The 26,674-nt window shown below is 41.3% G+C and overlaps 1 protein-coding gene across 5 annotated transcripts in view; it reads right to left on the bottom strand.

Moving 5' to 3' along the window:
- Positions 1–26,674, bottom strand: part of LOC126175019 (inositol polyphosphate-5-phosphatase A) — a 275,390-nt gene that overhangs the window by 160,568 nt on the left and 88,148 nt on the right. For all 5 annotated transcript variants that reach the window (XM_049921515.1, XM_049921517.1, XM_049921511.1 and 2 more), the window contains one exon: positions 19,777–19,893. In XM_049921515.1, coding sequence (XP_049777472.1) covers positions 19,777–19,893 — 117 coding nt within the window. The remainder of the gene's footprint in view (positions 1–19,776; positions 19,894–26,674) is intronic.

Genomic DNA, 26,674 nt, shown 5'->3' with positions numbered 1-26,674 from the left:
AATGATTTTTACAAAAAACAATTACAAAGTTTGGGCATAGAGATCTGTGTGAAGCTGTTGCAATTAAAAGTTACTTTCCTTTTAAGTTGATATTGGTAATGCAGTAACAGTAAAAAATATACAATATTTTTACTACAGCAAGTTGTTTATCTGCTTTTGAGCACAGTAATTAATTAAAATATTTTGATTCAGTAAGGTGGAGCAACATGTCACATAGGAAGGGAAACAATGATACAAATACCTGCCTGCCTGATTTCTCATAATGGTAGTGTCAATTGACCATCTAGAACTTGTGACATCACACTGGGTGGCTTCTTCCATAGAAGTGAAATTTATTTACAACCTACACCCACAAACCACGATCAGTTCTAAACATTAAGGCAAATCTAACACATCATTTCTACAATTGAGATATAATTAAGTGGAAACATCACACAAAATTTAGTTGAATAAATGAGTGTGGGGCACCACAGTCCTACAGCATGTATGTCCGTCATTGAGGAGGGTTGACCAAAGCTGTTGGTTTTTTTTTTTTTTTTTTTTTTTTTTTAAAGAAAGGTTAATTTGTGCAATAAATTCTAACATTACTATAAAACATTACTAAAAAATCCTTTCAGATCAATCAGTCTACAGTACAATAAATGTATCCTCTGCTGTGCACCTATCACCCATCTCCAGCGAATTTTTATTTGTCATTATTTGAGAATCAGTCTTCAATAATTGCATTCTGGAATGCTTCAGCTTGCTGTCAGATCTGAAACTTGTTAACAAGAGACAATGATCATCACTCAGAGTGCATGTGAACAAGGCAGAGTGCATTATACCCCTCTTCTCTCTCAACTTATCTGTGTCAGTCTCATATTCTTTGTCAGGCATTCTATATCTCAACTGCAACACCAGCTCAATTTGATGATGATCTGAGAACATGTTCCTTTGGAACACTGTTCATAGGTATCCTAATTCTTTGGCATGGCTCTCCTTATCTGAAGGAGTTCAAGCTATATTGACCAGAGTTTTTAACATCAAATTTCTTTGCGACACATGGTAATGGTTTGAGGCTTGGAGATAGAGATCAGTATGTGTGGGGGCACACAATGCACGTTTTCTATACACACTATGACCCAGCGATCATCTTACTACTAGCACATTGAGAAAAAGTAGCTGGCCCCTATTTATAGTGAATTATATGTTAGGATGGATAGAGTTTAAATGTTCCAGGAAATCTTGAAGTTTCTTCATTCTATGTGGCCACACCAGCCGGCCAGAGTGGCCGACCCATTCTAGGTGCTACAGTCTGGAGCTGCGTGACCACTACGGTTGCAGGTTCGAATCCTGCCTCAGGTATGGATGTGTGTGATGTCCTTAGGTTAGTTAAGTTTAAGTAGTTCTAAGTTCTAGGGGACTGATGACCTCAGAAGTTAAGTCCCATAGTGCTTATAGCCATTTGAACCATTTTTTGGCCACACCACAAACATGCCATCCATGAATAGACTGGGGCATGTTGGTTTGAACTAGGTGGATTCTAATGTCTTTGCTGCAAATTATTCCTTGTATAGGTTTGTCACAACAGATGATGATGTACTACCCATCACCACACTATTGGTTTGTTCATAATGTGTTGACAATATAACATGGTCAGAAGCACAATCAATGCAGCTTAAAATGTCTGCAAACCAGAAAGCAAAATTCAGTCACTTGTACAAGAAGACAAGATGAAGGAAGTTGTACAGTAATTAACCTGATAATCATCTGGACTGGGGTACAGTGAAGGTCTAGACTAAATGGCTAAATTTCGTGCCCACTCCAGAAATGTTACCAACAGCAGTTTACATAAGCTTCGTGGAGCATGTTGCAGCTTCACTCCCACCAGAAGGAATGAAAGAGGTTATATCAAAACCTGTAGAGTGCTTACCAAGAACCACTGCTTGGATCCAATATCTATAAGAAAGGACAGATAGTACTTAGCGATCTGTGGGGGTCAAAGAAACGGCAAGTTTTCCAGCCAGAAATGGCAACACTGCAATCCTTATGTCACATGTAAACTAAAATATGATGATTTTTTTTTATAGACAGAAAGATGTCAATCCTATAAATAAAAATCGATAGAAAGATGACAACTCTCCTCAAGGAGTCAGGCTCGTCATATAACGTCATTAAGTGTATTAAAAACCAACAGCTGTGCCACCACTACAATGGGGACTTCCTGCAGTACAGAAGGAATGTATTCCCTTAACAACCACATTTGTAATATTGATGAACCATACAATGATGAGACAAAAGTCATGGGATAGTGATACACACACACACACACACACAAATGGTGGCAGCATCGTGTACACAACATATGAAAAGGCAGTGCATTGGCACAGTTTTAATTTATTCTTAGACGATTCATGTGATAAGGTTTCTGACATGATTATGAATGAACAACAGAAATTTACAGACTTTGAACACTGAACGGTAGTTGGAACTACACAAAATGGGAAATTCCATTTTGGAAATTGTTAGGGAATTCAATATTCTGAGATCCCCAGCATCAAGAGTCTGCCAAGGATACTAAACTTCAGGCATTACCTCTCACCATGGACAACACAGCTGCTGATGGCCTTCGCTTAACGAGAGAGAGAGAGAGAGAGAGAGAGAGAGAGAGAGAGAGAGAGAGAGAGAGAGAGGGCAACAGCCTTTGCGTAGAGTTGTTAGTGCTAACACACAAGCAACAGTGTATCAAATAATCACAGAAATCAATGTGGGACATATTATGAACATATCCATTAGGATAGTGTGGCAAAATTTTACTGAGAGTACCTGTTTCTGAATCCTTGGAACAAGTTGCACAGAAGTTTGATGATTTTTTCATTGAACTTTTAGGCAAATTCTCACGTTGACTTATTTCTTATTTTTGGTGGTCTGTTGTCACCTGTTGTGGTGAGCACACGCATGGAATATCTTTAAGAAAACACACCAGAAACCACCAAGTTCAAACCATGTTTTTACAGACATGGGGGTGTGTGGTGTGGCCACATGGAATGAAAAAACTTTAACAGTATATGGAACATTTTAGCTCTATTCAACCTACTATAAAATTATCATTGGAACTTTTGAAAGAGGGCCAGCTACCTTTCCTCAAAGATGTTGGTTACGAGAGGACCACATGCATCCTTGTCTCAGTGTATATACCACACACACTTATATCTATCACCATGCCTCAAGCCACCATCGTACCTCATAAAGAAATTTGGTACCAAAGACACTCGTCCATTCAGTTTGAGCACTGTCTAACAAGGAGAACCTAGCCAAAGAATTACAACAGATATGAATAACATTCCAAAGAACTGGGTACTCGGATCATAAAACTGAATGGGCAATGTAGCAAAAATCAAGAACACATGAGAAAGAGGTTGAGATGACACAGAGAAAGAAAAGCCAAGTATGCTTATCTACTTCATGCAGACCCCATACACAGTTCACAAGACTCCTCTGAAACGTGATAGCCAGTGTATTTTGCACCTGTCAACAAAGTCTTTGTATTGCTGAAGATGATCTAGGTCTCAAAAGCCGAGTTTGCTCTGCATTTCACGTGAATGTGGCACATCTCAGCCAGTTACATGTTCCATAGATCACTTGAATAATCCTTTTAGTGAAATGATGTGTAAGTCAGTCAGTTTACAGGATATGTATATCTGATTAGTGTTAACACAAATGAACACCAGTTTTAGTCCTACTCATGCAACTACCCTTTAAAAAAGGTCTCCAGGCTATCAGTTTTTAATCAAAACTCACCAATGTAACAGTAGGGGTCGTCCAGGAGAACTTCTTTACATTAGATTTAAAACTTCCTTTGCTTCCTGCCAGACATTTTACATTATCAGGTGAATGATCAAAAAGTTTTGTCGCTGCATACTGAAATCCTTTCTGAGCCACTGAAAGCTTTAATAATAGGTAATAAAGGTCACTTTTCCCTCTAGTGTGTAGATGTGGACATTGCATCACTGTTCTTCTCAAATTATAATGGATTATTTGTGGAATTTCATTGGCGAGCATATGTACTGTGATTGTGCAGCTAAAATGCCTGAAGTTTTCATCAATATGTACAACCAAAAATTTGAAGCATTCTATCCTATTTTTATGTGGACGGACTATTAGAACAGTGGAGGAGAGGTGCCAGGAGCATCAGATACACATGTGATTAAAACATTCAAGCAATTCATCTGTCATTCAGCACTGACAAAAATATAATCATGAAATGAAGTACAAGAAGACAAGGATCATGGTGCAAATGAAATGTTTCTTAGACACTGTAGTCAAGAAGTCTATTTAAAGAAAAATGTTGGAAAACCTAGTAAACTTTGATTTGAGCTTGGGGTCTGGCACTATTTTATCATGATCTCACCAGCCATCGCATCACCAGAACAGAGATGCTCAGAGAATGTACATTTTAGTGAACATCAGTATGGGATCAGAAAAACAAAAGAGCATCAAGGGGTGTAGCAGGTGCTGGGAAACAAACTTAGCTACAAACAGTGGTGCAAGACCAATGACAGTTGAGTGTCTGCTTGAAGTACAGGCAGCGAATGTACTTAACAGCACAATTCACAGCACCTAAAGATAATGACTGGCTCAGTTGTTGAAACATTGGGCATAAAATGGAGACAAAATTCTGCTGAACTGGAAGCACAACATTACCCTTAAGGAATATATAGATCATTGACTGGCATGTCTGGTCCCCCAATTTGTCACCCATGGAGCATGTCTGTAATGCAATGGGAAGATGGATACTTTCATGCCAGCCAGCAATCTTCAAGAACTAACACAACAACGTGATTCATGCTTGGCAACCTATTCTACATGATTACATTTGGAGGCTGTCTGCTCACATGTCTCAATGGATACAAGAGTATAGGTCTCACCTCATACTGATGCTGATGGTGGGCATCAGCTCCAAATGTAATGGAAGTCTAATCATTTCACACTCATTATGTGATGAAGACCTCTGCCAAGTTTACAAATATTGAACTGATGCTTCATGGTGAAACACCTTCATTTACTGATTAATTCATTCCAAAGATGCGTAGCTTGTTAGTTGGTTGGTTCGTTTAAAAGAGGGGGAGGGGGGGAAGGGACCAAACTGAGAGGTCATCAGTCCCTTGTTCCCAGTAAAATAATTACGCAAGGGAAAGAAGAAAAGAAAGGAGATGTACAGCACAATAACAGGAAAAAGGAAGAATCAGAAGAACAGCAGAAGGGCAACCAACACTAAAATCGACAGAACAGGAAATGAAAACCACAGAGAGAAGCAGGAAACATATAGAAGGGATAAAAACAAGGGAGCAGAGAACTGTGGCTGGCTGAGCCAAGAGAATAAAAGGAAAAGCCAGCCACTCTGCGACACATTAAAACATCCAGCCTAAAATAAAAGCATTAGAGTACAGAACACAAAGGGACAAAGGACATGTGCAAAAACTTATATAGAATGATAAAACCCATCGTCAGGTATAAAATGTAAAACTAAATTAGCCAACGAGGCATTGTCAGCTAAAATCAATGGAAACAAGTCCGGTGACTGAAGAGTCCATCTCAAGGCAGCCATAGAAGGACAGCTCACGAAGATATGGCCACTCTCAGTCGGGGGCTGCCCCGACACTGAGGCGGGTCATCACGGCGTAGGAGGTAGCTGTGTTTCACCCAAGCGTGGCCAATGGGGAGCTGACAGAGAACCACAGAGCCCCTGCGAGAGGCTCGCGTGGAGGTCTTCCACACATTCGTAGTCTCCTTAATGGCATGCAGTTTGTTGTGTGTACTGAGGTTATGCCATTCTGTCTCCATCTCCCAAAGCCGCAAAACCTTGTGGCATAATAATGAACACAGGACAGTTGCAGAGAAGCCGATATCCATAAGTGGTTTCCACGTAGCCTGTTTGGCCAGCCTGTTGGCAAGTTGGTTGCCTGGGATGCCGACGTGACCTGGGGTAAAGACAAACACCACTGTATGACTGGACCGTTCCAGGGCACAGATGGACTTGTGGATGGTTGATGCCAAACGATGACAAGGGTAGCACGGGTTGATAGATTGTAAGGTGCTTAAGGAGTCAGTACAAAGAAGAAAAGACTCACCAGGGCATGAACGGATGTGCTCAATAGCACGGGATATAGCCACCAGCTTGGTGGTCAAAACATTGCAGCCATCGGGCAAGGAATGCTGTTCATATGTCCTCCATGGACATACACGAAGCCGTCGTGATCATCAGCCATTGAGCCGTTGGTGTAAACCACTACATGGCCTTGGTAAATGTCAAGAATCAAGAGGAAGTGGCAGCAGAGAGCTGCAGGGTTAACTGAGTCCTTAGGGCCATGTGAAAGGTCCAGGCGCATCTGCGGCCTAGGTGTACACCATGGAGGTGTATATGAATGGACCTCAGGTATAGGTGGTAAAGGCAAGGACTCCAGGTTCGGAAAGAAGGGATCGGACACGAACTGCAATTGGAAGCCCTGACCTGGGCCCTCAATGTGGGAGATGAACCGCTGTGGGTGGGAAAAGGAGACGGTGATTCGGATGTGAAGGAGAACTACGGACGTGTGCAATGTAACTGGCCACCAGTTGTGCACGCCTAACCTGCAAGGACTCTAGTCACCAGAGCTCATCCTAAAAGCTCCTGTCGCTAGGCAAACACCACAGTAGTGCACTGGGACAAGTAAATGTAATGCTGAGGGCGCCACTGAACCATAAGTCAGACTCCCATAGTCAAGGCGGGATTGCACAAGGGCTCTGTAGAGCTGCAGCAGCATAGAGTGATCTGCACCCAGTTGGTGTTGCTCAGGCAGCAGAGGGCATTGATGTGTTGCCAGCACTTCTCCTTCAACTGACGAAGATGAGTAAGCCATGTCAATCGGGCGTCGAAAACCAGTCCTAAGAATTGGTATATCTCCACTACCATGAGTCATTCATCATTAAGGTAAGTTTTGGTTCCAGATGATCGGTGTGATGCCGACAGAAGTGTGTAACACACAACTTTGCAGCTGAAAACTGGAAACCATGGGCTAGGGCCCATGACTGCGCCTTGTGGTGGCTCCATATAGGCGGTGCTCAGGAACACCAGTACTGGTGGAGCAGTACAACATGCAGAAGTCGTCTGCATACAGAGAAGGTGAGACGGATGACCCTACAGCTACTGCTAGACCATTAATGCCCACTGAAAATAGAGACACTCTCAATACAGAGCCATGCAGGACCCCATTCTCCTGGATATGGGAGGAACTTTGGGAGGCACCTACTTGGACACAGAGAGTACGAAGCAACATGAAATTCTGGATAAAAATTGGGAGCGGGCATCGGAGACCCCACTTGTACAATATGGCAAATGGCAAGGATATGATGTTGCCAGGGCATGTCATGCGCTTTTCGTAAATCAAGAAAGATGGCAACCAGGTGTTGGAATCTGGAAAAGGCTGTTCGGATGGCAGACTTGAGGGACACAAGATTATCAGTGGTAGAGCGACCCTGGCGGATGCCGCCCTGACATGGAACCAGTAAACCAAGTGACTCCAGGACCAAACCCAACCGCCGACACACCTTATGTTCCAGCAGCTTACAAAGAACATTGGTGAGGCTGATGGGCCGATAGCTATCCACACCAAGCAGGTTTTTACCAAGTTTCAGCACCGGAATGATGGTGCTCTCCCGCCATTGCGATGGAAAGACGCCATCGCAGTAGATCTGGTTGAAGATGATAAGGAGGTGTTGCTTGTAATCAGATGAGACATGTTTAATCATTTGACTCTGGATCCAATCTGGCCCAGGAGCTGTGTTGTAGCAACGTGCTAGGGCACTGAGGGGCTCCCACTCTGTAAATGGGCGTTATAGGATTCACTGTGGCATGTTGTGAACGAGAGGACTTTCCCTTACAGCCGCCGTTTGAGAGTGTAAAAGGCTGGGGGATAGTTATCCGATGGAGAGGCTCGAGCAAAGCGCTCAGCAATCGTGTTTGCGTCAGTAGATAACACGCCATTGATGTTAATACCAGGGACACCTGTTGGTGTCTGGTACCCAAAAAGACCTCTTATCTTCGTCCAGACTTGGGAAAGTGAAGTTGGCACCCAATAGTCAAGACATATCTCTCCCAACACTCCTGCTTCCACCCTTTGGTAAGCTGGCGAACACGGGCACGAAGCTGCTTAAAGTGTATGAGGTGCTCCAGGGAAGGGTGCCACTTATGCCGCTGTAGAACTCGCCAATGCTCCTTAATTGCTTCAGTGACTTCTTGCTACCACCAAGGGACTGCCTTTCGCCAGGGGCACCCTACAGAACAAGGGATCGTGTTTTCTGCTGCAGAAACAATTGTTGTAGTCACCCGCTCAACAATCACATCGATGTTACCATGTGGGGGAGATTCAACTGTGACAGCAGACCTGAAAGTTTCCCAGTCTGCCTTGTATAAAGCCGAAACTGGACAGGCATCCATGGGCCTAATGCCGGGGCAGTGACAGGAAGATGGGGAAGTGGTCACTACCACACAGGACGTAATGTGCTCTCCAGTGGATAGATGGGAGAAGTCCTGGGCTGCACATTGATAAATCAATGGCCAAGTAACTACCATAAGCCACAATGAAATGTGTGGTGGCCCCAGTATTTAAGAGGCATAGGTCAAACTGAGACAGCAAAGATTCGACATCTCTGCCATGGCCAGTAAGCACGGTGCCACCTCACAAGGGGTTATGGGTGTTAAAATCTCCCAAAAGTAGGAAAGGTTTAGGGAGTTGATCAATCAGTGCAGCTAATACATTCAGGGGTACTGCACCATCTGGAGGAAGATATACACTGCAGACAGTTATTTTCTGTGTCGTGCTTATTCTGACAGCCACAGCTTCAAGAGGGGTTTGAAGGGACACAGTTTCACTACAGACTGAGTTTAGGGCATAAACACAAACTCCACCTGACACTTGATTATAGTTGCTACGGTTCCTGTAATAGCCTTTATAGCTGCGGAGGGCAGGGGTCCGCATTGCCGGGAACCACGTTTCCTGGAGGGCAATGCAGAAAGCAGGTGTAAAGCTTAACACTTGCTGTATCTCATCCAGATGGTGGAAAAAACCGCCGCAATTCCACTGGAGGATGACGTCATCGTGAGTCTGGGAAGGTATGGAGCATTCAATGAGGCACTTTACACCTCAGGGTCACCTGCTGCCACTGACTTATTGCCTGAGCAGTCTATATCTACTGTGTCTGAGTGTCCAAGGAGATCTAGGTCCTCAGTGGATGCCAGAATCTCCACCTCATCCGCAGACACAGAACTTGTAGGTAGCAGTGGTGTGGGTGTCACAGCAATTCCCTTGGTCTTGGGGATCTTCTTTTTGGATTTCTCTTGTTGCTCCTGGGTTTCCCTGACTGGGAGGACTTCACTGATGCAGTGTCCGGGACTGAGGATGAGAGTGAAGCCCTAAGACCAGCTGCTTTTGGGCTGTTCAGCCACTGGCGGATGTCATCTTTCCCACTAGCAGAAACCTGGGAAGGGAGTGACCCAAGGGACCCCTTCCTAGTGAGAGGAGCTGAAGAAGTTTTACACTTCTCTGGCTTAGAAGTGGGGACGGATGTCCCTGATGGTTGGGGGGTGGGGGTTGCTCCTGAAGTAGATGGTGCACGAGTGACAGGGTGGGAAGTGCCCCCCCCCCACCCCCACCCCAACCATCAAGGGGGCAGGAGGCAGGTGTAGTCTTCCAGCTCTGAGAGGGGACTGGGGGTTGATGGAGCTGATGGGGCTAGAACTGTTGTACCAGCAGTGTAAGATGTCATACATACTGGTTGTAGGCATTCAAATTTCCTCTAGCCTCAGTGTAGGTCAGTTGGTCCAGGGTCTTGTACTCCATGATTTTCCTTGCTTTCTGGAGAATCCTGCAGTCTGGTGAACAATGCGAATGGTGCTCTCCGCAGATGACACAGATGGGAGGCAGGGAACATGGAGTATAGGGATGTGATGGGCGTTCGCAATCTCGACATTTGACACTGGAAGTACAGCGGGAACTTCCAGCATTTGAAGCACTGCATTGGGGGAGGGCTATAGGGCTTTACATCACAGCGGTAGACCATCACCCTAACCTTTTCGGGTAATGTATCACCCTCGAAGGCCAAGATGAGGGCACCGGTGGCAACCTGATTATCCCTTGGACCCCAGTGGACACACCGAATGAAATGTACACCTCGCCGCTCTGAATCAGTGCACAGCTCATTGTCGAACTGCAAAAGATTGTCCCTGTGAAGTATGATACCCTGGACCATATTTAAGCTCTTATGGGGCGTGATGGTTACATAAACATCCCCCAGTCTGTAACAAGTGAGTAACGACCGTGACTGGACAGAGGATGCTGTTTTCGATCAAGACTGAACCAGATCTCATTTTGGACAAACCCTCCACCTCCTCAAAGTTTTCTTCTAAATGCTCAACAAAAAACTTAGGCTTCTTCGTCATGTTAGATTCCCCACCAGCTCTTGAATGTACAAGATACTGGGGCAAATAAGAGCCGCTGCCATCCTTAGCCTGACTTTCCCCCCATGGTGTAGCCAGGGAGAGGAACAATTTGGGGTTGTACTTCTGTGAATTGAATTGAGAAGGTATCAGCAGTTTTTTTTAAAAACTATCATCCATTTATAATAGTGATATTGCAATACAATTTTAAAGCATTAACTGTACAATTCTCATGATGGCATATTCACATATTAATTTATTCTTAATTTGTAGCTGCACTTATTATTTTAATTTAATTGTTGATTGGTTTCACCTTGCAAGGCGGGGTGAAACCAATCACCAACTTATTTTGTATGCAAAAACAATCAGACTTCCACTTTAGAGAATCTGACCACTATTTTGAATTTTAAAAACTATAACAGTGTATTTACAACAATAAATCACATTTTCTAGCGTAAAATGGTTTTGAAAGGCACATTAAATTTCAAAAAATTGCTATAAAAACTCTTGTACTTTCAGGAAAGTTGACAAACACATTTCAGTTACAATAAATCTATGACACTATCAACATGAAAGATATTTAAACAATATCATAATCATCTACCCCTTCAAATATATATTTATTTCATCTTCTATGTTCTGGCACAATTTTTTAAATAATTCATGTTCTTTCTACCTCAGTTGCATCTTCTGTTCCCAAAAAGACAAAATAAGTATCATCAAGAACTTTCTTTCTCAAAAATTGTCATTGGAGACTTTATCAATTTAATCAATAATAAAACTTAATCTTCCTTTCAAAGGAAATTTCACTATGGCGAAATCATTTTTATTGAATTCTTGGCCATTACCAGATGTGTGTCTATACAAACTGTGAAAATTATACTGGTGAAAGCAGTATATAAGAAGTCATCAAGTAACAATTTCCTAATGAGTGATATGAAAAAACTTACATCTGAAAAGCGTGAGTCATCTTTAAGATCGTGTACACTTTCACTTGATAACCAAACTGTTCCAAATATGAACATGCAAAATTTATGTCTAAAAAGTGTTGGAAACCGTTATTGCTACAAGAATTGTGTACATTTCCAGATGATTGTGAAACTCTTCCAAGTAAGTGGACTGCAATTACTACTGAAACAGTGATGAACATGAATGTGTGAAGTGTGATGGCAACGAAGTTTGTAAACAATGCAGTGGTAGAACAAACGAAACAACAGCTAGGCACAGTGACGACACAACCAAGAATCTGCCACAAAAAAGGTACAGTGTTCTTTTCTTAACGGACAGCTATGGCAGAAAGTTGGTGAGTATTTTACAGGACAATAACAAATACTTCCAAGCAGTGGGAAAAATAAAACCAGGTGCAAGTATGAAAAAGGTCACCAACGTCAACCTACAGGAAAAATGGAAGATGAAAATGCATGTGTTTTAAGAAGCGAAGCACAAAATTCCTTAACAATCCTGGAGGTGTTCTTAGAAGCTAACAAATCTCTAAGCACAATACATAGTTACAACACTACCTCACAGGCATGACCTAATATATAACTAGTGTGTCAACAGAGAGGAACTAAAAATGACCATTACGATCAAACAGATGTGTGCTTCATTCGGGAAATGTAGAATAGTGGATATAGGTAAAATGGACAAATGCCTACGTATCAAACATGGGATGCAACAGAATTTCGAAGGCAAGAAACTTTTGCATGAGGAAATAAGCAAAATTATCACGGAGGAAGATGAGTTACACAAAATTATCAATACAAAGGTAACAGGGATGGTTTTTTTTGAGAAAATGTAGCAAATTAACCATTGCATACCAGAATTTTCAATATATAATGAATAAAACAGAGCACATCAACATAAACCTAAATGAATCAAAACCACATTTCTTCATAGTGAGTGAATAAGTTGCAAGGAAGAAGAAGCATATGGACACAGGGTAAGAAATTATGAACTCAAACTTGTACATATAAAGGCACAACGAGGGAGGTATAGGCATTTATACCAGAAATGATACAGCATGTGAAAAAGTCAAGTGGATTGATGATCTGAGTGAAGAAACGGTACTTGAGGTTGCAGTAAAAACTTTAGAACTAGGGAACAGCAGCCTGATTATAGCAGATCTGTATAGGTCACCTGGAAGCAGTATTGAAGAATTTTTCCAACTGTCCCGGGGACCTGCTGGTGAATGAATACATCAGTGTATAAAAGCCATGTCCTGTTTGTTTGAGACATCAACACAGACTCTTTAAATAATAGCAATAATTATTTGAGTCATGTTGACTTACTTCAATGTTTAATTGTTATCACAAACTCAGAACCTACAAGAATTACAGTAGAAACACAAATATGCAATGAACACATTCTCACAAACATGACAATGATAACATAAGCATAACCACTATAGAAAACTATATATATCTGCCCACAGAGCCTTTACCATGGAAATTGATTTTGGGAATGTAGATACAATTAAAAGTGATACATTTATGCATAAAGAAAAATTTAATTATAATAAACTTAAGAGGGCATTACGCAGTGAAAAATGGGAACCAGTTTATAATGATAATAAATGGGAAAATTTCTATAAACTATTCAATAAAATTTTAAATGAAACATGTCCTTTAGTAAAACAAGTAAACAAAGCATTAATTACAAAGCTGAGAATTTATCTCCTCAAATCACTGAACTGAGAAAGAACATGAAAGACTGTTGTATACTCTTCAGAGACACTATGATACAGTACTATTTCACAAAATATAAACTGATCAGAAAAAAATACAGAGATTCCTTGATCATAAATATGCCTATCAAATAAGCAACTCAACTTGTATTAGTAAAACATCCTAGAACATTATGTATAAAGAATATGGGAAACAGCAACCAAATGAACACATCGGCATGATACTAAAAGACAACAAAGATATAACAAATGACCGAAAACAAAATGTGAGAGAGATTCATACAGATGTTTAGTACAACTGGCACAAACTAAAAACATGACTGGGCAACCAATTTAAACATTACAAATACTAGTCAATCTTTTTCCATTCATTTCAAGACTTCAAGCTGAAATGACTTGTGGCTGGGTTGACATGCTGAAGCTGCTGATGGAAAGTCAAGGAGAATTAGTGAAGCCTTTGACACATCTAATAAATATCTCCCCCTCTGCCATGGAGAATTCCCTATCTCTTGAAAATCACTGAAAGAAGGGAATAAAAACTAACACGAAAAACTATTGGCAAATATCATTTAATTCAGAGCTTTTGAAATTACTAGAGAAAGTAGTATTAAATCAATCTGAGGTATGTTTCTTCAAAGAATCTATTTAACAATCTACAACCTGGTTTTAGAAGAACAACCAAATCATTTCACAAGGCACTTCACTGTAGTGTGTCCCAAGGAAATTTATAGGGGCCTTATTAACATATACAAGAAACAAAATGATTTAACTGAACCTCAAAACTGCAAGATTGCAATCTATGCTGATCTCACATATTTTGTCCGCTGGGGCACGCGTGCCGTCCAGGGCTCGGTCCGCCTCGCCACTACTCGGCTTTCCTCGGTCTTTCGCGGCACTGCTCGGCACGGCGCAGCATTAGACTAGCTGTGCGATGTGACATCTTTTCATCCGGCATAGGGTGCGTTAGTTGATTTGTAGTGGAAGCCATATTTATTTCTCGTTATTTGTTAGCGATTCGTAGGAAGTTTATAAGTACTGTACAGTGGTTGTTTGCAATGGAACACACACTCACAAAGAGGCGGGGTAGTGACAACACCACAAGCCTTCAGAGCTGAATGGGAATTGCAATATTTTTTCGAAGAGGAGATGAAAATTCTCAATGTCTATTATGCAGTCGCATACTCGCCAGGCACCGCAAATTTGCAATAGAAAGGCATTATAACACCACACACAAAGAACTTAATGATTTAGTTGGGGCTGATAGATCAAACAAGTTGGCAGAATTAAGAAGACGTAGTGTTATGCAGCGAGACGGACCGAATGTGAGTACCCCTTACAAATCTTTGTGTTTCTGATGTTTGTATTCATACATATTTGTCGTTAGAATTCGAATTTAGAGTTCACTCAATTTTTGTTTCCTTTTTTTTAGCCTGCAACTGAGCCTGTCTTTAAGAGCAAGCTACAAAATAGCGCTCAAAATTGCAAGAGCGAATAAGTCTTTCAGTGATGGTGATTTCATCAAGGAGTGTATTGTTGAGGTGGCGGAACTCTTGACGCCACTGGAAGTAAAGAAGTTTAGTGAAATTAGTCTTTCCAGACAGACAATAGCGGATGTCTACAGGCAATTAATTGATAGTGCCTGCAAGTTTATTGCATTCTCGATTGCTTTGGACGAGTCGACCAACATTTGGTACACAGCACAACTAGCGATTTATGTTCGTGGAGTCAACACAAATTTGCACGTGACGGAAGAACTGTTAGATTTAGTACCAATGAAAGACACAACGAGGGGTACCGACTTACTAAAAGCAGTTGAAGAGGCAGTTGACGCCGTTGACCTGAACTGGAATATGTTAGTTTCAGTCACCACAGATGGAGCGCCAGCAATTCGAGGGCTCAAAATAGGATGGTAGCATTGTTGCGTAAAAAACTAGGACGATCGACGCAAGATTTGTACGGAATCATTGTTTTGTACATCAAGAAGCTCTTTGTCTTAAATATGCAAATTTGGAGCACGTGATGAAGTTGGTAGTCACCATAGTAAATTTTTTGAAGTTGCATGGCTTAGTACACCGTCAGTTTCATTTACCACTGGGAAATATGTTGGTTAAGTCGAGGGTCGTGCCTCGAGAGATTTTTCAGTTTAAGACTCGCTATTGTTGAGCTCCTGAAGGAAAAAAGGAAAGGCAGAGTCAAAAGTAGAAGATCCTAAATGGATTGCAGACTTCGCCTTTTCAGTTGATCTGACTGCACACATGAATGCTCTCAATAAGACTTTGCAAGGTGAAAAGGAGCTTACTTCTGATCTGATGAAAAAAGTGGATGCATTTAATAAGAAACTCGCATTGTGGAAGGAACAACTCATGACAAAGAATACTGCCCATTTCCCTACACTCTCTAAAGTCAGAGAAAACGCAACTTCTGACGAATTAGTTTCTGTGTTGGAGGAACTACAGGCACAATTTTGTAAACATTTTCAGGACACTGCCAGTCTGACATCTGTTCTTGAACTATTTTCTAGACCCTTTGCCGTTTCAGTTGAAAGTGCCCCGGTGCATTTGCAAATGGAATTGATCGATCTGCAGTGTAATTCCCGTTTAAAGGACAAATTTTTTTATGAAGGTTTTCCTCGGGAAGAGTTTCCCCGTCTCCACAATGAGGCTGCAAAAGTTATATCAATGTTTGGATCAAAATACGTGTGCGAAAGGTTTTTTTCGATTATGAAACTAAATAAGTCACAATTACGTGGCAATTTGAGTGACAAAAATACGAGAAACTGTCTACATTTATCCGTGTGCCATCAGTTTTTGCTGGATATGAACTTTATTATGCCTACAGCGAACCAAAAATAATTAAATTAATGGTGATAATTTTGTTGTATTTGCCATATGTTTTGTTGAGAATTTTAGTAATTGCAAATTCTGTACAGTAGTTCCAGATACTAAAATCTACTTGTTTCACATGTAGTTCTAATCACTTATTCCACATCATACTGCATGCTATACACTACTTTTACATCCGTTTCTATATCTCAGCTTAAATGTTGTAAAAATTTTACGAGTGACAATGTGAGAAGCACAATATTGCTGGTGTAATGCAGTTTCAAACCCAGCGTTATTGTTATTTTTTGTAGGTGTACCAACAGCCAACAAAGATTCAATATTGCTCAACATGATGTGTTGTACAGAGCTTAATATTATCAAATGTCGTAATATGAAACTAAGCCACATGCTAGCAGGGTGGTATTTTTTATGCGAATGCACTGTCGCATGCGGCGTGTTCGTAGTTCCACGCATGCACAGTCAGCTGGTGTGATAGTGGAGGACATGTGACATCGGAAGGGAGCGATCCGCATGTGTGTGAAAGCTCGGCACACGTGCCGCGTTCTTGGCCGTTCCTGCTGTAGTCCATATACCTTTTACAACAGACTACCATCTGGCATCAAGACAGCTAATTTAAACCCATTAAACAATAAACTAAAACATTTATCAATAGAGAAAAGCTGTTTTTCAGTAGAAGATTTCAAGTCTTAATATCCCTTTCTACAACAGTGTATGCATCATAAGTTTGTTTTTGAAACAAAAAATGATAATTTCTGACTCACTATTTATATCAATGTGTGCACTTATGCATGTTAACTAAACCTTTGTATTCGTGAACTAAAATCTACAACAACATCCGAAAACCAATTGTTATGTGTACAGCAAACAAACAAATAAATCAATCTTCACCTTTCTGCTTGCCCATTCCTTCATTTTCATTTGACTCAAGCTTTTCTACATTGCTGCTAGATGTTCTGGAGATAGAATCAGAATCAAAAACTAGAGATGCCGTGCTTTCACCACTGTCACTAAAGTCCCTAACAGAAATACCTTTTCCTGGAGTTAACAGTAGCACTTTGCACAACATGGTACTTCTTTTCTTTCATTAGAGTGAACCTGTTTAAACTGCATTTGGAAGGCTGCTGTCCCAGAAACTTCTGGTGAGTCAGTGTCACGTGTATCTGTTTCTTCTGGAATCTGTTAAATGACTTTATAGGGACAGAAAGAAAAAATTCCTGCTCTTCCAAATCCAGATATAATGTAAGATTTAGAAGTGAAAGCTATCTTTTCAAATGTTCCTTTCAACAATGTAAGGAAATTGGATTTTGCTACCAACCCTCTGTTCTTCCTTTTCCGGTCATCTAGCAGATTACTCCAGACAAGTTTTACAGGCCTAAGAAGGCCACATCAGATGGCCGGCGCAAATGAGTAGAGTTAGGTGGTAGAAGTAAAAACTGAATGTTGTGTTCCTGGCATACTTTAATCATGTCACCTGTAATTACTTTTGATCTCTTTGAATGCCGGACATACCAAGAAGGTAATGTGTATATAATATGATTCAATCATTGTTAGGTCAACCCAACCACTTCGTATCCTGACCACTTTAACCTCCTCCAGTCCAAGTATCATGCAGATGTTTTGCATATAAACTGTGTATTGTGGAAGGACTGTGCTGTGATAATTTGGGTTGAGTGGGCATTCGACATCATGGTCATCAGAACCCTGACGAAAAGTCAGCATGCAAATCTCATGGATGGGGATGAAGGCAGTCCCCACATGTGGAGCAGTTTATAACGTATTAGTCTGCCGCCCTTCCCCACCAATTTTGGGATGAGGCCTGACAGTTCACAAAATTTCACCATTCAGCATATAGCACATATAGGACTGTGCCATCTGCGACTGTTATAAGTGTTTGACAAAGAACTATCCACAATCCTTTCATGAAGTCTTGTGCCTCACTTCACTATTACTTTAATTTGACCAGGAGCATCACAAAAGTTGATCTCATCGTAGTTTATAATGTTGAAGAGAGAAACATCACTCAATGCCACTTCAGGGTTCGTAAGATAATCACTCGCTGTTTCTAGGGTAACTGTTCCCTTTGCCTTCCCTACATTTCACTTACTCTGTCAGGTCCTTAATTCTTTCCAGAAAAGATTTTTTTCCACTGGTGACCAGGATGATTGTCGTGAAATCATTATTCAAACCAGCCTGCTCGCTCAGTTACGAGATGCCTGTATGATGTCTCTAAAATAATTATTTCTCAAAGGAAACCTCCATTTCCACAACACAATATTCTTTTGACCAGATTTTTTCCTCACTACTAGTTAACATTGATTAGTCAACTTTTTTATATTTGTATCTGTTCCTGAGTTAATCATTTAATGTTGTATAGAGAATTGCTTATTGTTCTGCAACTTTGAAAATTCTTAATTTTCTTGATTTGAGAGCCTTCACAGCATTTAGAAGAAATTCTGGTCCTAAAATCTTGTTGTATACTCCTACGATCGGATTCACCCTACAAAAACACAAATTTGTAATTACGCATGCATAGTGTCTAGGCAGTAAAAAAGAAGAAGAGCCACCTGAGATATCCATACGAAAGTAAAAAATATTATAACTTTCCAGTTATACACTGGAAGTACTCGATGACAGTGGAAGTTTTCGTACTGATTTATTCACTTCATGAGTGCAGCACGTTAATTACACGTCTACAGTGCCATTTGCTGGTTGTTACAGACAAACCACTCAAACATTCACAATAATGGTCAGCTGCAGTGTTCTTGTTAAGATGCCGTACTCTAATATCAACATTTTCAAAAATAGGTAAATGATCAGATTCACACCACCAGATTGGATCACTTCATTTTATGGTATTATAAAGATACTTCTTGAGACAAATAGTTAAAGCATCCTACTGAATTATACCTATTACACTGTACGTACAAAATACATAATTATTTTCTTTTTACTTAAGTTTCCTATGATGGCTCATTATGAGTCCTGTCATATGAGTGACTGGAGAAATCCACTGGAGATATCTCCCATAAAATAACATCCTAGTGAATTATTATGCAATGTGAATCTCATCTTACCCCACTTATTTTTTATCTTTTAATTTACAGAAAAACTACGATGATAATGAAAACTCTGAATTCTGTTATTCAGTTAGTTATGCTGGACAAAGCATTCCATTTAATAAATGACCACACACACATTAACTTACCTCCAGACTTCGCAACATACCTTGTATGCTAGAACTGCTTGAATATTAACAGAATATACAATTCAGTTGCAAGAAAAGCTGCAGAGCAACAGACCATTAGGCTTGAGTTCTGTCAAACAGCTATGTTTCAGAAAGGAAAAAGAAGAAACAAACAAACAGAAAGAAAGAAAAATTGTCTTGTGTTTACAGTCAGAATTATTAGCTGCTGTATTACAACACACAGAAATGGAATGACAAGCAATAAATGTGTTACTGCAACTCATTTGAGCACTACTTCTAAGTCATTATGTTGCAGCATCAGTGACACATCTTTACCTTCACAGAAACTCACTGAAACAAGGTATCTTACCACAAATAAATCAATGTTATTTAAGCTTGCAAAAAATCAAGATAGTTATACTTCACATAAAGCAATCATTAGTGAAGTAGAAGTGCAGAATTTTTAAACTTGCTCAGAAAGATACCAACATTTCTTATGAACTGAAAAGCTGTTTTTTGTGCAGTACCCAAGGTGTGCTGATAAAACAGTCCAGCTGAATAGTAGCAGTCTCTAACAAGGACAAGACAAATCACGAGAACAATAAATACTTACTGATTCCATTGCAATAAAATTTGACGCATCATGAAACAAATGTATATTTATGAGATCAAATACTGTCCCATTTATATTCCATCTTGTCCTCAAAAATCCTTTACGGGACCATTTGCACTGAAACAGAACAATTTCTGCAACAAAGTTCATACACAACATTAAGATGAAATACATTTGGCTCTGAAAAAAATATTAACACTTGGTGTCCAGAAATTAAGTATTGATTTTGTAGAAAAAGCTGGCGTAGGGTAAGATGTACTTGGTAGTGCATTGCAAGCATACCTGTAGATGTAAAAGCTGTAGCTGTTTTTGAAAATGATGGATTTTCTTTATGGCATAACTAAACATGTGTTCTGTTGCTACAGGTACCTAAATAAGAGTTATGTTAAGTGTGCATGAGAGGGCAGCCATCGTGACGTGGATGTTGCAGAAGCTGCCATTGACTCTAGAAACCTGGACCTACTAATAAACCAATTCAATAATTAGAAACAAGATTAAGTGCACTGGTACGTTTGAGAATGAGCATGGACAAGGCCATCCATTAACTTCTTCTGACCGAATTGAAGACAGTAGAACATCCATTGAATGTAATCCGAAAGTTGTGCTGTGATTATCGGTGGAACTGTACATTCCATGCTCAACCAAACAAATTGTTGCAACACACACTGAAAAAAATGTGTTACCATCTGCAAGTTCTCCACTAGTTACATGACAAGGATTTGGCTGAGTGTGGGATCATGTGCCAAGGATTTGCCTGAAGCAGATGAAAATTACAACATCCTCATTGAGATCATGTTCAGCAATGAGGCAACTTTCATCACTTATGGAAAGGTTAACTGAAACTGCATCATCTGGGCCGACGCACCACCAGTGTAGCACATGGAATTATAGCAAGACTTCCCAAAGTTAATATCTGCATGGGAATATCCATTGACAAAATCTACAGCCCATTCTCCTTGTCCCCAAAAACTCCATCAATAGAGCAATGTACCAGGATTTGCTTCAACAGTTTCTTTTACCATAGCTTGTGCAGCACGAGTGTGTGCATAAGGTTTACTTCCAACACGTCAAGAGTACAGCCATTATGCCGTAGATGTGCGTACGTTTTTTAATTACATTTCCTGGAAGATGGCTTGGGAACGCAGGACCTTTGCGGTGTGTGGTGCTTTCTCCCAACCTTATACCCATGGACTTTCTCATCTGTTGATTTACAACAGGACATGTGTTTTTCTGACACCATATCAATTCACTGTCAGAGCTCTGAGACTGACTTAGATAATCTTCTGCAGCTCCAGCACTACAAATACCCCAGAATGTCGTTTGTGCCACAGCCGGCAGATGGAAATTGTGTTGGGACGTGCATGGTGCACATGTTGAATGTAATGTGTGATTGGCTTGTGCCACTACGAATAATAAGAATACAATAATTACATCAACAAAATCAATACTCAACTTTGGACACCTGCATATTTTTGCCCATTTATTCAAAAGCTTCATAGGAATTCCAAAAATGTTATCCATCCACAATTAATTAAAATGGTGTGAGAGATTGTACATGTTGCTATGTCTATGTAAAGCACTAAGATAAGGAGGCATCAATTAGATATCTACATATATGTGACGTCAGTTCTTTCAGACAATTAAGGTAAGACGGTAAATGATCTCTCCAGTGCAGATGCACACCAGGCTCAAAACCTTACGGGAATTGGCAAAAATGCCATGACTATAATGAACAAGAGGCACTACATCAGTAGTGAGTTGATAAGTTGAGAATTTGGGTGTGACAGGAGGCGTGCACTAGTAGTCCGTTGAGTTGATGGTTCAGATGTCAGAGCTTCTGGCTAGTAAGCAGGAGACCCCGGTTCAAATATGGTCAGGCACAAGTTTTAAACTTGTGCCCCATTGATTTCCATCAATGCCCACTTGCAGCCAATGTCTGTAATCTCTCTGTGTCTTAAAGAGAAATCTCATTCAGACAGTAAGTAACTGATACATAACATGTTAGGGAGTATTCTGTTTACTAAACAATGACAAAAGCCCAGTATGTTTAATTTATGACATGTTAAGGATGACATTTTCATTAGAGCACTGACACACTGAAATGACAAAAATAAATTACAACAGTTTAAAATAGAAAATTATACAAAAATTGCTAGAAAAACTAAACAAGAAACAAAAGCACAGAATGAGACAGCTAAAAGTGAAACACAAGTTACCAACAGGAAGAATATAATGGTAAAGAGATTGTAATATGTCATCATCAGTAACAAATACATGACAAAGGGCCAATCAGATAATCATAAGAACATAGCTCAAGCTAAATATTCAGTGAAATAAGAATGAAAACTCACTTCTTATTGGGGTGACAAGCACCAACAGCTCCACAGTGTCACACAGTTTTGTCAAGATTGCAAAAGGAAAAAATACCTAACTCCAAGAAAGAGCAGATAAAGAAACACACACACACACACACACACACACACACACACACACACACACACACACACAGAGAGAGAGAGAGAGAGAGAGAGAGAGAGAGAGAGAGAGAGAGAGAGAAGAAGAAGCATTAGAAAATTGTAGCGAAATGCAGGAAGATCTGCAGCGGATAGGCACTTGGTGCAGGGAGTGGCAACTGACCCTTAACATAGACAAATGTAATGTATTGCGAATACATAGAAAGAAGGATCCTTTATTGTATGATTATATGATAGCGGAACAAACACTGGTAGCAGTTACTTCTGTAAAATATCTGGGAGTATGCGTGCGGAAAGTGGAATGATCATATAAAATTAATTGTTGGTAAGGCGGGTACCAGGTTGAGATTCATTGGGAGAGTCCTTAGAAAATGTAGTCCATCAACAAAGGAGGTGGCTTACAAGACACTCGTTCGACCTATACTTGAGTATTGCTCATCAGTGTGGGATCTGTACCAGATCGGGTTGACGGAGGAGATAGAGAAGATTCAAGGAAGAGCGGCGCGTTTCGTCACAGGGTTATTTGGTAACCGTGATAGCGTTACGGAGATGTTTAACAAACTCAAGTGGCGGACTCTGCAAGAGAGGCGCTCTGCATCGCGGTGTAGCTTGCTCGCCAGGTTTCGAGAGGGTGCGTTTCTGGATGAGGTATCTAATATATTGCTTCCCCCTACTTATACCTCCCGAGGAGATCACGAATGTAAAATTAGAGAGATTAGAGCGCGCACAGAGGCTTTCAGACAGTCGTTCTTCCCGCGAACCATACACGACTGGAACAGAAAAGGGAGGTAATGACAGTGGCATGTAAAGTGCCCTCCGCCACACACCGTTGGGTGGCTTGCGGAGTATAAATGTAGATGTAGATGTAGATGTAGAAGAAAATGACGACGACATGGCAGCAGAACAGAACGAAGGAAATACATCAGTCAGGAGGGAAGCTAAGTTTAAGTGGATGACAGGAACATACAGGTTTTAGACTGACTCCACAGAACACCATGACAATTATCTGACAAAACATTTTATATTTTCTACTGCTGACTATTTCATTTTTATGTATGTGTCTGCTTGCTTGTCATCACTATGGTGACCTTCCCAGCCCCTCTTCTCTTATCTTCATCTTTTCTCTCTCCCCCTTCTTCTGTGCTTGTATTTCCATAGATAATGCCTCTTCTCATAAGTTTCTTGACCCTTTCCCCACTCTTTTCGATCTCTTTAACACAGTTTTCCTTTTTTCTGTTTTTCTCCCATGCTACTACTCCTTCCAAACATAATTCATTTTATTTTGAAGGTCTCTTTTTCCTCTCTCTTCACATTTTCACATATCACCCCATTATCTTTCATAAATATGTGAGAACTTCTGGCAAAATGTAAATAATTTGAAAGTAAACGAGATTACTCACAATAGTAAAAGCGTTGAGTCATTGGCAGGCACACAAAAAAGAATGAAAACTTTGTCTACACATGAATCCTTCGGAGGTAGAGGACACACACACACACACACACACACACATACACACACACACACACACACACACGTGCAGCTACACTGTACCCGCTGAACACACAACACTAGGATTGCAGTTTGGCATGTGGATGGGTACAGAGAGAAAGAGGTGGGAAGTGGGAGAAGGGTGAGGCCAGGAATATTATGGGAGTGAAGGAAGCTCTATAGGGATAACTCCCACCTGCATTGTTAAGAAAAGATGGTGCTGGGGGGAGTGGGGGGGGGGGGGGGGGGGAGATCCAGATGGCACAAATTGCAAAGCAGAGTTGATTGGTCGTCATGTCTACATAATGCAGAAATGACACGGCTGATTTCAAAAGTGGTGTTGCTTCTGATGGGATAAGATAAGCATGTGAAATCATTAGAGCAGGATGTCCTGGGTGGATGAATTGGGCAGGTCTTGCACCTTGTCTTACCACAAGGCTATGACCCCTGTGGCAAGAAGTTGGGAGAGAGAGTGGCATAGGGATGGGCCAGGTTGTTATATAGTGGGTGAGTAGCATAATTTCACTTTAGGAGGGATGGGAAGGATCATGGGGAGGATGTCCCTCCTTTCTGAGCATGATAATAGATAAAGCCCTGGCAAAGGGCATAGTACAGTTGCTCTAGTCTGAGATGATATTAGGTCATGAGATGGGTGTTCTTTTGCAACTGGTTCTTGGGGATGGTGGAAGGATTAATGGAGTCTGAGGATATGGCACAGGAAATCTGTTTGTTGACTAAGTTTGAGGAGCACAACCTGTCAGTGAAAGCAAGCTGGTTGGTTGGTTGGTTGATTTATTTTGGGAAGGGGACCAAACAGCATGGTCATGGGTTCCATCCGATTACAGAAGGATAGGGGAGAAAACTGGCCATTCCCTTTCAAAGGAACCATTCTGGCACTTGCCTGCAATGATTTAGGGAAATCACGGAAAACCTAAATCAGGATGGACACGGGTTCGAACCGTTGACCTCCAGAATGCGAGTTCAGTGTGCTTACCACTGCGCCACCTTGCTCGATAAAAGCATGCTGAGCAATGGAATTATCATTGCAGGTATGCCATCCACAGGTGGATGGGAGCAAGTTTTGGTATGGACTGGATGCCAACTGTCAGAATGCAGGTACTGTTGGCAGCTAGTGGGCTTGATATGTACAGGAGTATGGGTGGTACCAACAGAGAGGTGGAGGTCGGCAATGTCCATGTGCGTGGCATATTGGGCTGAAGAGATACAGGTTACACTGATGGGAAAGAAGGTGTTGACACTGTGGAGGAATGAGGATACAGTGTCTTGGCCCTGGGTCCAAGTCATGAAGTTATCTTTAATGAAGTTTTGTTTTGTTTTAGGACACAAGAACAACTAGGGTCAAACACACCCATGTCTAAACTGTACAACTTGATGACAAAGAGAGGAGTTAAAAATGACTACACGTTAATCCCCATAGATGGAGGAGAAGACAGCTAAAAACAGAGATGTGGAGAAAGGTCAATAAAAAAGGTCAATAAAATATGCCGTAGAGAAATGGAAGTCCAGAAATACAAATTAAATTGTCTTCACCATATGACTATGATGGATAAAAAGTAAAACACAGTTGACAGCCCACGCATTGTTCACTAAAATGGCCAATAACTCAGATGGCAAAGACAAATGGGAACGTAAGCGGCTGAAAAAAGGGCATTCTGTCAGGAAATGGCGGACAGTCAAAAATTGTGCACAAAGTGGTGGAGGAACACCACTTGACAAATGACGATGGCTAAAGAGACAGTGCCCAATACATAACCCAGTTAAAATGATTTCGCGGCGAGAGGGCCGAGAGGTGATCTGCCAAGCTACTGGGAGAGGCTCAATAACCTGGAGCTTGTTCCCATGAAGGGATGACCAGTAGTGATGCCAAAGTGACACCACATCCTGACAGACGGCAACACAGAGATCATTGGCGGGAAAATAACAACTAATGAGCTGGGGTACAAGGACTGCAGCCTTGGCAGCCACATCAGCAGCCTCCTTTCTTGTCAGATCGATGTGACCAAGAACCCACATAAACATCAAAGTGGCCACAGTGCCTCAATCACAAGTGAGCAAGTGACAGCTTTCCTGGACCCACTGCACTAAGGGATGGACGGTGTGCAGCACACAGAGGCTTTGAAGGGTGCTGGGAGAGTCCGAGCAGATGATGCAATTGAAAAGCTTGTGTTGCCGAATGTACTGCGTGGCCTGGTACAGGGTAAAGAGCTCTGCTGTAAATACTGAGCAGTGTTCCGGAAGTCAATACCGAAAAACGTTTGTGCCAATGACGAAAGCACACCTGACACCACGGTCAGTCCAAGAGCCATCAGTGCACACAAAGGTACTACAGTGAAATTCCATGCGAAGGTCGTGAAACTGAAGGCGATAGAGCTAGGCGGGAATAGTGTCCTTAGGAAGTGAATGAAGGCCAAGGCGAACGCAGGCCGCAGCATGAAGCCAAAGGGGTTGTATGTATGAAGCAGAAAGTGCTTGCCCGCAAGAGAAAGGTACTGCAACATCTGAATGTGAACGTCGTCTGGCACTGGAGCGGAGGATCGGGATGAAGTGAGAGCAAGGGTAGCTCCCTCATAGTAAAGGCAGCGTTGTAGCACTCACGATTCTGAGAAGATAAGGTTATCATCCAACCCTTCTCTGCTCGTTTCTGATGGAGGAAGGCTGATAGTGGGAGGAGTTCAAAATCCCCACAAAACGGTGGCCCAAGGTGTTGGGAGATAGTAGCTGGGTCCACGATGACACTTTCTGCTACTGTCAGACTGGAAATCGGGGAATCGATCTTGGTCCCAGAGAGCCAGTGGAGGTTGGCACACACAATAGAAGAGGGAGTGAAACTGTTACAACAACTAGGAATGAAATCCAGCTTGCTTTTTTCCTATCCTGAAGAACTCGACGACACTGTGCATGCATCTGTTTATAA

This window comes from Schistocerca cancellata, chromosome 3 (genome assembly GCF_023864275.1).
Source record: "Schistocerca cancellata isolate TAMUIC-IGC-003103 chromosome 3, iqSchCanc2.1, whole genome shotgun sequence".
Classification (NCBI taxonomy): Eukaryota; Metazoa; Arthropoda; class Insecta; order Orthoptera; family Acrididae; genus Schistocerca; species Schistocerca cancellata.
Note: the sequence above shows the minus strand (reverse complement) of the source record. Positions and strands in the feature narration are given on the sequence as shown.